Raw genomic sequence first — 13,154 nt, 5'->3', positions numbered from 1 at the left:
TTAATTTGTGATCTCCCAAGATTGTGTGCACATTATTCTCATTTCTTTGTTCTGGTTCATTTATACCATCCATGTTCTTTCTTTTCTTACAGATTGTGATATCTTTAGTCTGAATTTTTAACTGGAATCAGAACTGGATGTTGGGGTCACTGTTTATTGTACCACGTGATTACCTAATTCGAAATTCCCCTCCCAAAAGTTGAAACTAGTTAATATAATTTTTTAATGTTAAATACAGATGTGTAGATACGTAAAAACTTTATTCTGGCAGCCATGTTGGACAACGTGTTTAAAGAATTGTGACTGCTCGGGATGCTGTACTCACCTGCTATTGCAGTCTAAAGCGCTGTGAGTTAGCCCTGCTTCCTGTACAGTAACGTGGTTCCTAGCAGACGTTGTGAATGAAACTGTGAAAAGAGGAGGACTTTGTGGACTTGAGTTGGAAAATGTGATAATACTGCTACTTGTCTAATACAACCTTTCATTTCCTGCGTCATTGTAAATAGACAGGCACATACCTTTTACTGCAGTGATGTTCTGTAAATGTCTCTGTCCCATTTGTTAAAAATGGTGTAATCTTAATAAACAGTATATATTCACTTATATATATATATATATATTTTTAAACATTGGCTTTTCCAGTGAGCTACCATGTTTACTGTACAGTGAAAAGTTTTATTACTATAGCTTACAGATTTCTAAATTGTCAGTTTTCTCAGCTTTGCTTGCCAAGGACGAGTGAAAGAGCATGGCTGTTCCCCGGGCCACCTTGGCCTCCATATCAAGTGTCACTGTCTCAGAAACCAAGGGTGCTTAATTGTCCGCTTTTCTGTATTCTGTAGGTCTCATAACAACAAGCTGCAGTCTACAGCTCCCTAAGCTCAGCGTGTCACCTAAGCGAGACACAGAGTCTGGTGGTCTGCACTGTTTAAATTAAAGCGCCAGATGCTTTCGGTCAGGCTGTCCCGACAGGACTTGACCATGACTCGCTCCTGTTGGTCACAACAGTCCAGTTGTATTCTTGGCCAGTTTTGTCCAACGGACAAAGGAAAAGCAGAGTCAACGGCACCGTTGCCTTGTGGGAGCAGAGGGCTTTACTGTTGTGCAGAAGCAGGAAACTTTTGTTTATTGAAAAAAAAAGAAAAAGCAAGAAAAAAAAGATACTATGGGGTCAAGTGTAACTCCGTGGAAATGCCACGTCTGCTCTTCAGTGAAGAAGCTGTTTAGAGTCTCACAGAAAACTTTTTGACTGTATTTATTTATTGTTGCAAAAAAAAAAAAAGACGCTTTTTTATTGCTCCCTCATTTGCCAGCTAATTATTTTTTCTTATAAAATCCAGCCCTGGTTCGTGTATCATCCTCTATCTTATCATGATTCCTGTAGGTGACGTACAAGGCGACCTCTAGATGTCTTTTCTTTCTATGAAAGGAGCTGCTAATGTACACATGTGCACACAACTGGGAATCAACAATGAGTTTATTGTTCATGGTAGACACAAAAAGGCTGGGATAAGTAAGTGGTCCTGGACTACAGACTTCGTTGCCTTGAATACACCAGTACAAACTGTCATTCACTGCACCAGGCTAAGTGAGCAAAATCTATTTGAAGGTATCTTGTTTGTAAACATTTGTCAGATTCTAATTTTTTTCTTTTTGTATTAAAATTCAACTATGGATGTATATGAATCGAAATAAATGGAGATAATTTTTCTCCCACAGATGGAGGTCTCTTTGAATGTGCGCTAATGATTACTTGTAAGCCCTTGCGGGGAGAGGGAGAGCCACCAGAAATCCCAGTAGAGCAGAAGCCCTTCTCTTCATAAGTCCCACCCTTTGTCATCACATCAGAGAAAATCTCTAGTGTGTCAGTTGGTCATCCCTCTAAGAACAGGAACGTGACACAGTACAAGCCAACTTCAACCCCACCTTCTGTGATCCTAGGCAGCTCCCTGTCTGTGGGGTGAAGGTTGTGTAGATGACCTTGGCTGGGCTCCTTCCCTCGTGCTGCTCGCCGTGTCGTGAAATCAGCGGAGCTGGGCTGTGCAGCTGTGCAGGCGTTCTAGACTTTGCACTAGTCCATATTAGCCTTGTCCTGCTGAGTTCTAGAATCTACCTAGTTTTTGTTTTTTTAAGTCTTCTCTGTTTGGTGTCGCCCTGCTATGCAAAGCCTTCCCCAGCCCTTAGTTTCTCAAAAGGAAACTGTGGCAGCAGTTGGCAGTTCTTTCTCCTTACAGGCTCAGGTGTACAGGTTCGGGGTTCACATGCTCTGTGGAAGCCCACTCCCTCTGTACATAAAGATGTCGCTTTGGCCTATGCTTACAGCTAAAGCGACTAAATGCTCAATGTGGTAACAGTTTTTGCTTAAACTATTAGGTGGAAGTAGTTAAATACAAGCTATTTTATCCTTTTAGTTTACAAAAAGAAAATGTTCCATGTTGTAAGCACTGTGCTGATGCAAGAATTCTACATTTTCCTGAGATAAAGTGATTCTGCATCTAGCCACATCACAGTACTCCTGTCCCATCCAGTCATACATCTAGGTATAAATGGGCTCAATCACTTATGCTTGTTGCCCCAAGAGCTTTCCTACCTGTAGGCAATAGATTGCTATGTTTTTACAAATTGTAGCAAATTCTAAATAATTCTTTTTGTACGTAATAGGACATTTCATCCTAAAAAAATAAAAAATAATGTTTTTGACATTGGATTCTGTGCAGTTTCTAATGAAACAATGGTCTGTTGGTTTGTTGTTTGATATGTTTTCTGTAGCTGTTGGCATTGCCAAGTTGTACAGAAGGGGGGTGGGTTGTGAATTTCTGAGACCGGGAAGATGTTAATTTCATATTGTGTACTTAATGGTATAAAGACTTTTGCAATTTCTATCACCATATAAAGACATTTTATAATTTTATCAGACTATAGAGCTTTAGTCTTTCAAAAGGAATTTTTGAAAAAATCGTACATTCTTATTTCAAAAGCTGCTTTTCTACGAATCTGATTTGAGGAACTTCTGCTACTGAATAAAACGTTAACTGTTGGCTTGGGCAGCCAGAGCGCTCCGATGTGCGTTGGTGATGCATTCTGCCTGGGCTTCGCACCTATAACCTGTATGTTCTTGGCTTTGATAGATTTCTCTGGCTAAAAGTATTTTTAGCATTTCCTGTGCTTCATCTCCAAATTCACAATTTGAGACCATTTCATAAGAGATATTTTCATAATGTCTGCAAGATTTTTTTTCTCCTGTGCAAATTCTTCAGGGTTTGTGTTTAGCTGTCGTACAGTAGGTCAGCCAAATTGTGATGGTTTGGAGATGTCTCTACAGTCAGAGTGGCCTGGAGTGCTGTGTAGGAGCCCTGACGATGTGTTGCTGTTTGTAGCCTCCTCCTGAGATCTGCAAATAAAACTTCTTGCCCTGTCTCTGTCCATTTGTGTCACACTGTAAGAGCCAAACCTGGTGGTTGCACACTCAGATCGACGGCATTCACTCTGTGTGTGTGTGTGTGTGTGTGTGTGGTGGAGATGTGTGTGTATGTTTTTATGTGTATGAATATTTTGCCTGCATGTATGTGTATGTGCACCAGATGTCCATAGGGGGCAGAAGAGGATATTGGATCCCCTGGGACTAGAGTTTACTAAGGTCCTAAGCCACCAAGTGGGTGCTGGGAACTGAACCCAGGTCCTCTGCAAGAGCGGCCAGTGGTTTTAACTGCTGAGCCATCTCTCCGGCCCCCGGGATTCACTCTCATCCCAGCAGAGGCAGATTCCAGCAGGGTCTTGAACTTGGAAGCCTTATTCTCCCCGGAGCAAAGTACTGGCTAATAGGTCCATGGAGAGCGGGGACAAGAATGCTGGGGGGGGGGGGGGTCATCTGGTGTCGCTTGAGGAAGACATTTGTGAGATTAGGACACCCCTTGATCCGCCAGATTTCACCTAGCAAAATACCGTCTCTCCGGACTGGAAGAGACCACACAGCAGCCGAGAGAACGCCTTGCCAGCTGCAGGCAAGTGCACATGCCTCCCCTTGGTTACCTTAAATGAGTTCAGAAGAGAACTGCACGATGCCATGTGATATTTAAAACTTAGTATCACACACACCAAAAGGCAGGAGGGGGGGGGGGAGACTGTCCTTCCCCCCTCCACGAATCCTTGAAGTAACAGCTTACTTTGAAAGACAGACACTATTGAATTAGTCTTGAAGGCAACTGAATTCTTTATTGCTGAGGGACATAAACACAATGGCCCTTTCATCTTTAGAGCAGGGACCCATGTACTGAGAGGGGGGGGGGGGTGGACTCTATCAATGGGACAAAAGGATTATTATCAATGAGACAACAATGATTTGCTCATTAAATTTTTCTATAAAATTAGGAATTGCAATCAAGGTCCTGTGTGAATGTTAAAAAAGTGATTCTTCAACCTTTTTGCTAGCCTGGGATCTCCAGGGTTCCTTTCCACCTCCTTTCCCAGTCTCCAGCCCCACCACTGACCGCAGCTGAGCCTTGCTAGCCTTGCCCTGCCGACCCAGCCTTGAGTGACTATTCAGGCAGCCTCTACAAGCGGCCTGCATTTCTGCAGTAACCCTGACCTCCAAGTACACTGAACCTCGGAGTCTGACACTGGCGTATGTAGGGACGTGTGCGCGCAGGTGCGCAAGGAGGCCAGCAGAGGGCGCGAGATGCCTTAGCGCCAGAGGTGTAGGGAATTGAGAGCCACTTGATAGCAATGCTGGGAGCTGGGCTCCAGTCCTCTGAGGATCTGTGCAATCTCAAGCTCCCACTGCCTCTTTCTGGGACAGAGCCTCCTGTAGCCCAGGCTGGCATTACAGGCTTACTCTACCATACTTAGCATTCAAAAACAAAACAGATTTTAATGAATTTAGACACGTCTCATCTTTGGAAATTTCTCTAAAAGACCTTGAGCTGGACGTTTGTAATAGAGTTAGATGCAAGGAGCCTGCGATGCCCTTTGTCCCGTGACCTTAAGTATAGGGCTAATCTGGCCTCTAGCAGCTCCAGCCAAGGCCGCATGTGCAACAACAACAACAAAAGAAGTCCCTTGGTAACACTTGGCCATGAAGTAGACCCTCTCAGCTTTATTTTAGTAATGTTTCCCTTGTTACCATAGCTGCACATGGCTGTTTTCTTTCCCTCAACAGGTCATCCTTGCTGTCCTGGAACTCACTCTGTAGACCAGGCTGTTCTCAGACTCACAGACATCACTGCCTCTGCTTCTCTGGTGCTGAGATTAAAGGCATGCACCACCTCCCCAAGCATTATGTCCTTTTTTGGGACCGGGTTTCATGTAGCTTTTGAGCCTGTCTGACCTCGAACTCACAGAGATCTGCCTGTCTCTGCCTCCACTGCCCAGCGATTCGTGCATTCTTGGCGTTTATTCTGAGATTAACTGAAATACAGCCTGGTCATCTGAAAGGAGAGGCAGTATAGTATGTCCTTGTGGACTCGCGTATAAAGTGATTTACTCAAGCAAACAAACAAATGGCTCCTACGCTGGCCTTTGAACCGTCAGTAGTGAGCACTGCTTCCAGGGTTTGGGAAGGAAGTTTAGAAAGGCTTTTTCTCAATGTTTAGGATCACTGAGGGGGAAAAAAAAGCCAGGTGCATCCAAGATCTCATTTCAAGGTGAGATTTACTGCTTTACAAACACAATGGTGATACTGGGTCTTAACAGAAAAATGACATCAGATACACCAGAAAACATGCTGTTTGACACAAAACAGACTATTGGGAGCAAGGAGGCATGACAGTACACAGGGGTACATCAAGAACACACTTTGAATGATGTTTTGCTTGAATTGGCCCTTGAGATGTATAATTTTCATACTTAGCCTGGGCTCTGACACTTCCTATGTAAATGAGTTCTGATGGGGATGTTTACTCTCATGTGGAATTCAAAACTCGGTGCTTTAAATATGAAATCTGGCTTGACACATGATAGATACTATTCAAAGCTGTATATTTAAATTGAAGAAATGTTTGTGAACTATTTCTACTGGGAAAAATGTATTAAATTAAAATAACTTAAAAACAACACGAAGTGGTGTGATCTGTTGACCTGGCAGGTCAAGTCAGGTCTGAGCTGTGTGTGTCACTGTCTGTCACTGCTGTAACTTTACCACTGTGCTGGGGAGCATACCTTGTCAGCATTCTGTCAATAAAGTGACAGCTTCAGAGCTAAGCTGCACATGTAGTTTTTAAGGTAGCTAGCCGTGGGCCCAGTTTCAAGTAGCAGAACCCCCACTATGTGCAGACCGACCTTCCGTCTTACTGCCGAGTTCCAAGGCTCTTGGGGTGGCACAGATGTCAAGTTGATCTGTTCAAATGCACCGAGTGTGGCTGGCATCTCGAACTTGCCACTCCCTCTTTCGGTTAAATCTTTTCACATAGCTGCTGCTACCCCTGAGCAGTCCGTCTCCTGGACGCAGGCGTCCTCTCAGGACCTGGAGCAGAGCAGTAGGGAGCTGCCGTCTCTTATGGTAGATGTGGCCCATCACAATATACCGGCTTCCTGAACAAAAGAACCCGAGGAGAAACGAGGTCATTTAAATGCCAAGAAACGGTGAAATCTGAGCTTGATTTTTTATTTTTATTTTATGTTCATTGGTGTTTTGTCTGCAGGTGTGTCTGTGTTGTGACAGGTCCCCTGGAACTGAAGTTACAGACAGGTGTGAGCTGCCATGTGGGTGCTGGGGATTGAACCCAGGTCCTCTGGAAGAGCAGTCAGTGTTCTTAACCACTGAGCCATCACTCCAGCCCCTGAGCTTGACTCTATGCATATGGCAACTTATCTAACCTATAGGCAACAAGTGGAAAATCTATAGAAAAGATAACCTGCAGACAGCCAACAGTACAAGAAGAAAGCCCAGAACATCTCTAGGAAGAGATGAAGAAGAGGTATCCCCAACACAGCCACCAACCCCAAAAAAGCCTTTCTCAACTCAGTGCTGTGCAGTAGAACCCCTTAGTCACTTTTGAAAATGGTGTTTTGTCAGGAATCTATGTGTTAACATATCAGTGTTTGGGACGTTTTGGGTTTTTTTGTTTTGGTTTGTTCCCAGTTGATTTTTCGAGGTAGTGTTTATCTGTGTAGTCTTGGCTGTCCTGGTACCAAGCTGGCTTTGAACTTCTGTAGATTCACATGCCTCTGCCTCCCGAGTGCTGAGACTCAAGGCAGGCACCACCATTTATTGTTTTTTGGTGAGTTTTTTTTTCCCCTTCCTTTTGAAGAGTTATATTAGCCAAAGCTGGCTTTGAATATGTGGGATGACCTTGAAGTTCTGATCCTCCTGCCTCCAAATCCCTCCTGGGTGCTGGAGTTGCAGGTGTACACCACCTATCCTGGCCTGTTTTGTGCCAATCGCTCTTCTCGTTTTTATGGGAGAGCTGAAATGTGCTGTAATCTGAATTCTGTTGGCTGCACTACTGTCCCACAAAGCTGGGATTGAGCCCACCAGTAACCCAGCATGTATTGAAGCAGGAGGATTGCCATGAGTTTGAGGCCAGCCTGGGCTCCATATCAACAGGCTGTCTCAGACAATCTTGCCTGGCATGTGTGAGGCCCTGCTCAATTCCTAGTCTTTTTTTTGGGGGGGGGGGCGCTTAGAGGGAGTGGTGGCCAAGAAAAGCGGCGCTGCAGCATTTAGGTCCCCAACAGCAGTACAAAGGACACCTTTAATCCCAGCATTGGGGGGGGGGGGGGGGCAGAGGCAGGTGGATCTCGAGGCCAGCCTGGTCTACAAAGTGAGTTCCAGGACGGACAGGGCTACAGAGAAACCCTATCTCGAAAAACTAAATAAAGGACATGTATGGGCTGGTCTTTTGGGTCAGTTTCGATACCAGGCTTAAATTCTGGACACGGCTTATGGCAACTGGAAGAGTCCAGGGCTAGTATGTGCACGCGGAAGAAAAAGCCGTCGGGAGTGATGTAGAGGCGGCTCAACTTGTACAGCCCGTCGGGGTCCACCAGTAGAGTCACCAGCCGCAGGCCCGCGCCCAGCACGTCCACGTCGTGCACGATTCCATTCACGGCTACTTTGGGGAAACGGGATTTGGAGAAAAGCATTATAACTAGCGCCAGGGTGGGAAGGGGCACGCGGGTTCCCGGCAGGGTGGATGCGCTCACCAAACTCGCTGGTGCAGAAGGCCTCGTGCTCGTCCGCGTCCGCGCTGCAGGCGCGCGCGCAGGACTGGGTCTCCAGCTCGGCGTCCCCGGGCGGCAGCGCCTGCGGGGTCCCGGAGGGCTGCGCGGCGGCGCGCGGCCGGTTCGGGTGGGCGTGGCCGGCGGCGCGCGAGGCCTGGGGCCGCTGGGCCCGAGAGCGCGCGCGCCGCGGGGCGTCCTCGGGTGGGGACGCGCGGTTCTCCGCCTGAACGAGGCGCGGGCCAGGGAGCCCTGCGGGCGCGCGCGCCGCGTCCCGGAAGCCGGCGCGGTTGTCAGCGGGCGGCGCGGGCTTCCGGCGCCGGGGGTCGGGCCAGGCGCGCGGCCCAGTGTCCGCGGCTCGCGACCGGCGCGCGAACTCGGGCAGCGGCTGCGCGCGCGGCCCCGGCGTCTCCCGGGCGCCTGGCTTTCGGTGCGGCGGCGGCGCTGTGGGAGAGAGCGAGGCGGTGAGCCCGAGGGAGGCGCGACGGGAGCAGAGGAAGCTCGGAGCGAGCACCTGCAGGAGCCCCGCACGGCCGGACCACCGCCTGCAGCAGCACCAGGCCTCGGCAGGAGGCTGGCAGCAGGTTCGAGGTCAACCTGAGCTACGGTGTCAAACGATCATAAGAATAAACAAGTAAATCCAAGAATGGAGCTAAGGAACTTTGCCAAATCTTTTCAAATTACAGTATTCTATTTATAGAGCTAAATACTTCGGGTAACATTGATTAAACTTCTGTCTTTACCCTTCAATACAACACACACACACACACACACACACACCTTTTTGCTATTTACCAGTTTGTTGAGAAAGTAACAAGAGCAAGCCCCAAGGAGAAACGTCTCGAGTTACAGGTTTCTCCTAATTGTTTAAGCGCCCCTGACAACAGCTATTTGGTTTTCCCATCCGTGTTTACACTGTCACCTTCCTCTCCCGCAGCATCAAGCATTTGAGTGGATTTTTAGCTGGCTTCTTGGACACCACTTACTAGTAAACAACAGCTTAGAACGGGTTTTTAAAGCTTGGCTGGGAGGCAAAGACCCCTGGGTAAGTATAAAAGCATACATTAGCTCTATTACCCCTCCCCATTAGAAAATCTCCCAAATATCATGAAGACACCTTTTTTTAAGTTATTAATGATTTTCCCCAGCTCTGCATACAGGTTGGTGCACAAACTTCAGCCAGCTTGAAATCTGGGCAACTTTCCATGCACAGTTACACAATATCACGTCCCAGTGCCCCTCCAGCCAAGCACAGCCCACAGCCTACTTTTCTCTCCGTTTGCATTAAAGAGCTTGGTCTGCCCCTTGCTGCTTTGACAACGTGTCTTGCCAGTTAAAAAAAAAAAAAAAAAAAAAAAAAAACAAACTTGAAAAATCGACTTTCTCCCAGTAGGAATGGCTAGTTATACAGTTTGTGTTTTTGCAAAGCCATTGATTCTAACTTCCTACATTAAACCGGCACATTGTGCACAGCCAAATAAAGTTCTGGTAGCTATCCAACTCCTGACTGTCAACTGTTGACCCCAACTGCTTCCCCACTGATATTACCATCTGTTGTGTTGTCATGGGGAAGATGGTTTGATATTCGGGTTAAATGCCACTGAAGTCCTTCAATTTCCATATGGAGAAAAAAAAAAACTAAAATAAATTGCTCCGTGAGATGTAGAAGCTGTTTTTCCCAGGCATAGTGAAATGAACAAAACATCCTAACAAAAGCAAAACAAATCATCACCTCGCCGAGACTCCTGATTTGTGCCTGTGTGTGAGTGATGAGTGCCTAAGTGTGTGGTGTGTGTGTGTGTGTGTGTGTGTGTGTGAGAGAGAGAGAGAGAGAGAGAGAGAGAGAGAGAGAGAGAGAAAGAGAGAGAGAGACCGAGACCACAGGTTCAGGTACACCAGAGGCTAAACCGGAGCTGCTGGAGAGGGGCGGGATGCGGGATGCCCGGGCTATCGCACCATCGGTGGCCTGTGTCACCATGACTAGCCTAAGAGCCTGTCCACAACGAGTCGCGACCCCTTTTGACACTTTCCCTCCTCTGGGATGCAGCTATTTAACATGCAAAGTTTTCTCCAGCCTGCCTGGCTCGCACGCGATCATTTCAGCAGCTGAACCCGCGTCTTTGCTTTCGAAAGGGCTGCCAAGGAACATGAAATCTTGGGAGACCCTTGCCGCTGCTCGCTGGCACGCACGCAGACCCGGAGTCGCCAGTCCCGCAGGCTCTGACCCTTGGCTCGTCCCGCCCTGCATCGCGCCCTTTTCCCGGTCCCTGGGGCGCTGCGTTTCAGCGACCTCACCTTTTCTTTCCGCCACCGGGGCTTCGGGGGACCATCCGATGATCAAACAGAGAAGCCAGAGGGCTCGAGCTGTCATTTTTGTAGACAGGGTTCCCAGGGCTGGAAAACGCAGCGAGGGCTTTGGCTCGCTTCCTCTCCCCCCACCCCTTCTCCACACCCCCCCCACCCCCGTTCATGCTAATGAGGGGCAGCCTTTGGGGAAACGGGCATCTCTGGCTGCACAGACCATTGAAACAAAACCGAGCGGCGGGGATCTCGCCCTCTTCCCGAGGAGGGTCGGATGTGTGGTCCGGACTGGGATCTGTGGGCCCGAAGAACACCACGGCCTTGAGCTCTGGCTTTGGATGGGTGGTGTGCTTGGCCTGAGGTGACAGGGCGAGGGGAGAGTGAGGGTTTTGAGGGAGCTGAAGGGACGGGATGAAGGAAAGTGAGTGATGAAGTCAACAACAAATAAATCAGGGCTTAGAATAGCTTGGGCTTGTGGAGGGGAGGGGACTCCAGATGACAAAAAACGCATTCCAGAACGCGTGAGGCAATTGCCAGACAAACCAAGTTTAGCAAAGCTGTTTGACTGTATGTGCAATCTTGATATTCTAGAACCAGAAACGGGGGGCGGGGGACCTTGAAAATGTTTTTCTTGCCAGCCCTGTCCTCCTCCTCTTCCTCCTCCTCCTCCTCTCTCTTCTCCCTCTCTTTCCTCCATCCAACCATTGCTGCCTGGTATTCATTTGACCAGATGCAAGTGTATATTGAATGCGTAAAGATCGGCAACCCACCTTTCCGATTCTAGGGGCATCTCACGGCTTGAGAAAAGGCCGAGGTTTTATTTCTAAGAAAAGCAAATTCTTTTCCTGCTTATGTCCAACTTCCTGACACAGCATCTCACCTCGATCGATCAGGAGTTAAGAAAGGCCCCTTTCTCTTGGATGAAATAAAACCAGCATTTGCCAAGGGAAGCATGCGGGGATCACATCCCCAGAGCAAGTCCGAAGCCTCGGGGACTACATCTCAGTTCACTTCAAACCTAACCGGAAGCAGGAATGCTCTGAGATGAAGATGAATGTGTGAGGTACCCAAGGTTACAGAAGGAAGGCTCAGAGTTCTGTGGCACTGGCATCCGGGGGCCAGAAAACACAGTGCTGGTGCCCTGGGTAGCAGACGCTGAGGCCCTGATCTCGGAAATGGCACGGAGAAGCTAGAGTCGGAACACCGGTGCAGAGAGAGCAAGGGCTTCATCGTGTTTGAGTTCTTTTGAATGACCTAAGGAGAGGCAGCTTGTGGCCGACCTGTCGGTTACATTCTAGAAGGCAGGAGTTCTGGAGCTACTGGCTCAACTTTAGTTTCCAAAGGAATATTCTAGGGGATGTAGCTCAGTTTGTAAAACGATCACCTAGCATGCACGAAGCACTAGGTTGGACTGCGTGCTCTTTATGAAGCAGCTGTGGTAGAGCGCATGCCCATAACCGCGACACGCTGAGCCAGAGGCAGGATGATTAGGGGTTTAAGGACATCCTCAGTTGTGCAGGGAGGGAGTTCAAGACCAGCCTGGGATACAAAAGACCTTGTCTCAAAAGTATTCACAGCTAGTGTCCCCAAAGAAGCAGGCCATTAAAAAAAAACAAAAAAACAAAACTAGGACTGGAGAAATGGCTCATGGGTTGAGTAGTTACTGCTCTTGCCATTTCAGTTCCCATCACCCACAAGGCAACTGACTCACAGCTGTCAGTTCCAGTTCCAGGGGACCTGACCTTCTTCTGACCTTCTTCTGACCTTCTTCTGACCTTCTTGGGCTTCTGTGTATTGCACTTGCAAACTCCACACTCAGGCACGCGCACTTACACAAAAACTTAAAAAAATATTGTTTTTTTCCTTTTTTGGTTTTTCAAGATAGGGTTTCTCTGTGTGTAACAGCCCTAACTGTCCTGGAACTAGCTCTTGTAGACCAGGCTGGCCTTGAACTCACAGGGATCCACCTGCCTCTGCCTCCAAGTACTGGGATTAAAGGCATGCGCCGCCGCCGCCACCACCACTCAGCAAGTGAATATTTTAAAACTCTAAACTGGTGTGGGAAGTCCTTCTGCCTATGTGTTGCTTTTATTGGTCAATGAATAAAGAAGCTGCTTTCGGCCAATGGCTTAACAGAATGTAGCCAGGCTGTATAAAGAGAGTAGGCGGAGTCAGAGAGAAGTCATGTAGCCCCCCACCCCACAGAGGCTGGAACTTTACCCAGTAAGCGGCAGCCTCATGGCGACACACAGATGAATGAAGATGGGTTAATTTATGAGTTAGCCAGAAATATGCTTAAGTTATTGGCCAAACAGTATTTCAAATAGTATGGTTTCTGAGTGATTATTTCGGGACTGAGCAGCCAGGAACAAACAAGCAGCCTCTTACAACACTAAACAAAATATAGAAATCAGACTGCAGACAGCATGGAGGGTTTGTAAGTGTGAGCTGCTGGTTGTTTGGGTGAAAGCGGCACTGGCCAGAAAGACCTGAAGAGGGAAACTGTAGAACAGGATCCAAAAATGGGTCGACAGTGTTCTGAGGGCTGCAGAGAGGCGAAGGGGCGGGAGGGGGACAGTTTAATCATGAGCGCTGTCTAACACGCATGACAACATATAGAAAGAGCTAACAGAAACAAGAGTCAACAGCCAGGCAGTGGCGGCACACACCTTTAATCCTCACACCCCAGAGGAAGCAGA

General features: G+C 47.8%; 2 protein-coding genes across 15 annotated transcripts in view; one reads left to right on the top strand and one right to left on the bottom strand.

Moving 5' to 3' along the window:
* The window catches only part of Bptf (bromodomain PHD finger transcription factor), a 113,596-nt gene extending 109,750 nt beyond the window's left edge, over window positions 1–3,846 (top strand). For 7 of the 13 annotated variants that reach the window (XM_057776737.1, XM_057776734.1, XM_057776729.1 and 4 more), the window contains one exon: window positions 843–3,846. In XM_057776737.1, the coding sequence (XP_057632720.1) occupies window positions 843–879 (37 nt within the window). In that variant the 3' untranslated portion in view covers window positions 880–3,846. Of the gene's footprint in view, window positions 1–92 lie in introns of all 13 variants that reach the window. The other 6 variants (XM_057776741.1, XM_057776739.1, XM_057776740.1 and 3 more) reach the window with 2 other exon arrangements.
* Window positions 3,847–5,629: 1,783 nt separating this feature from the next.
* Window positions 5,630–11,245, bottom strand: C7H17orf58 (chromosome 7 C17orf58 homolog). Of its 2 annotated transcripts, XM_057776543.1 has the most exons (6): window positions 11,226–11,245; window positions 10,676–10,811; window positions 10,450–10,548; window positions 8,140–8,598; window positions 7,854–8,048; window positions 5,630–6,525 (listed from the first exon to the last, which is right to left on the bottom strand). In XM_057776543.1, the coding sequence occupies exons 3-6, from the start codon at window positions 10,523–10,525 to the stop codon at window positions 6,335–6,337; spliced, it is 921 nt and encodes a 306-aa protein (XP_057632526.1). In that variant the 5' UTR covers window positions 10,526–10,548; window positions 10,676–10,811; window positions 11,226–11,245; the 3' UTR covers window positions 5,630–6,334. The 2 variants fall into 2 exon arrangements, with proteins under 2 accessions (XP_057632526.1, XP_057632527.1); XM_057776544.1 differs by lacking the exon at window positions 11,226–11,245 and having other exon boundaries at window positions 7,854–8,045; window positions 10,676–10,875.
* Window positions 11,246–13,154: the final 1,909 nt, after the last annotated feature.

The sequence above is a fragment of the Chionomys nivalis genome, chromosome 7 (assembly GCF_950005125.1).
Source record: "Chionomys nivalis chromosome 7, mChiNiv1.1, whole genome shotgun sequence".
Classification (NCBI taxonomy): domain Eukaryota; kingdom Metazoa; phylum Chordata; class Mammalia; order Rodentia; family Cricetidae; genus Chionomys; species Chionomys nivalis.
The sequence above is the reverse complement of the archived record's forward strand: the minus strand, read 5'-3'. Positions and strand labels throughout refer to the sequence as shown.

Bases quoted from the DNA above. Each gene is read 5' to 3' on its own strand.
- C7H17orf58 (XM_057776543.1), bottom strand. From the start codon at position 10,525: ATGACAGCTCGAGCCCTCTGGCTTCTCTGTTTGATCATCGGATGGTCC. The intron at 8,599-10,449 runs GTGAGGTCGCTG...TCTCTCCCACAG, and splicing joins CCCGGTGGCGGAAAGAAAAG to CGCCGCCGCCGCACCGAAAG. The intron at 6,526-7,853 runs GTATCGAAACTG...TCTTTTGTTCAG, and splicing joins GTGTCCAGAATTTAAGCCTG to GAAGCCGGTATATTGTGATG.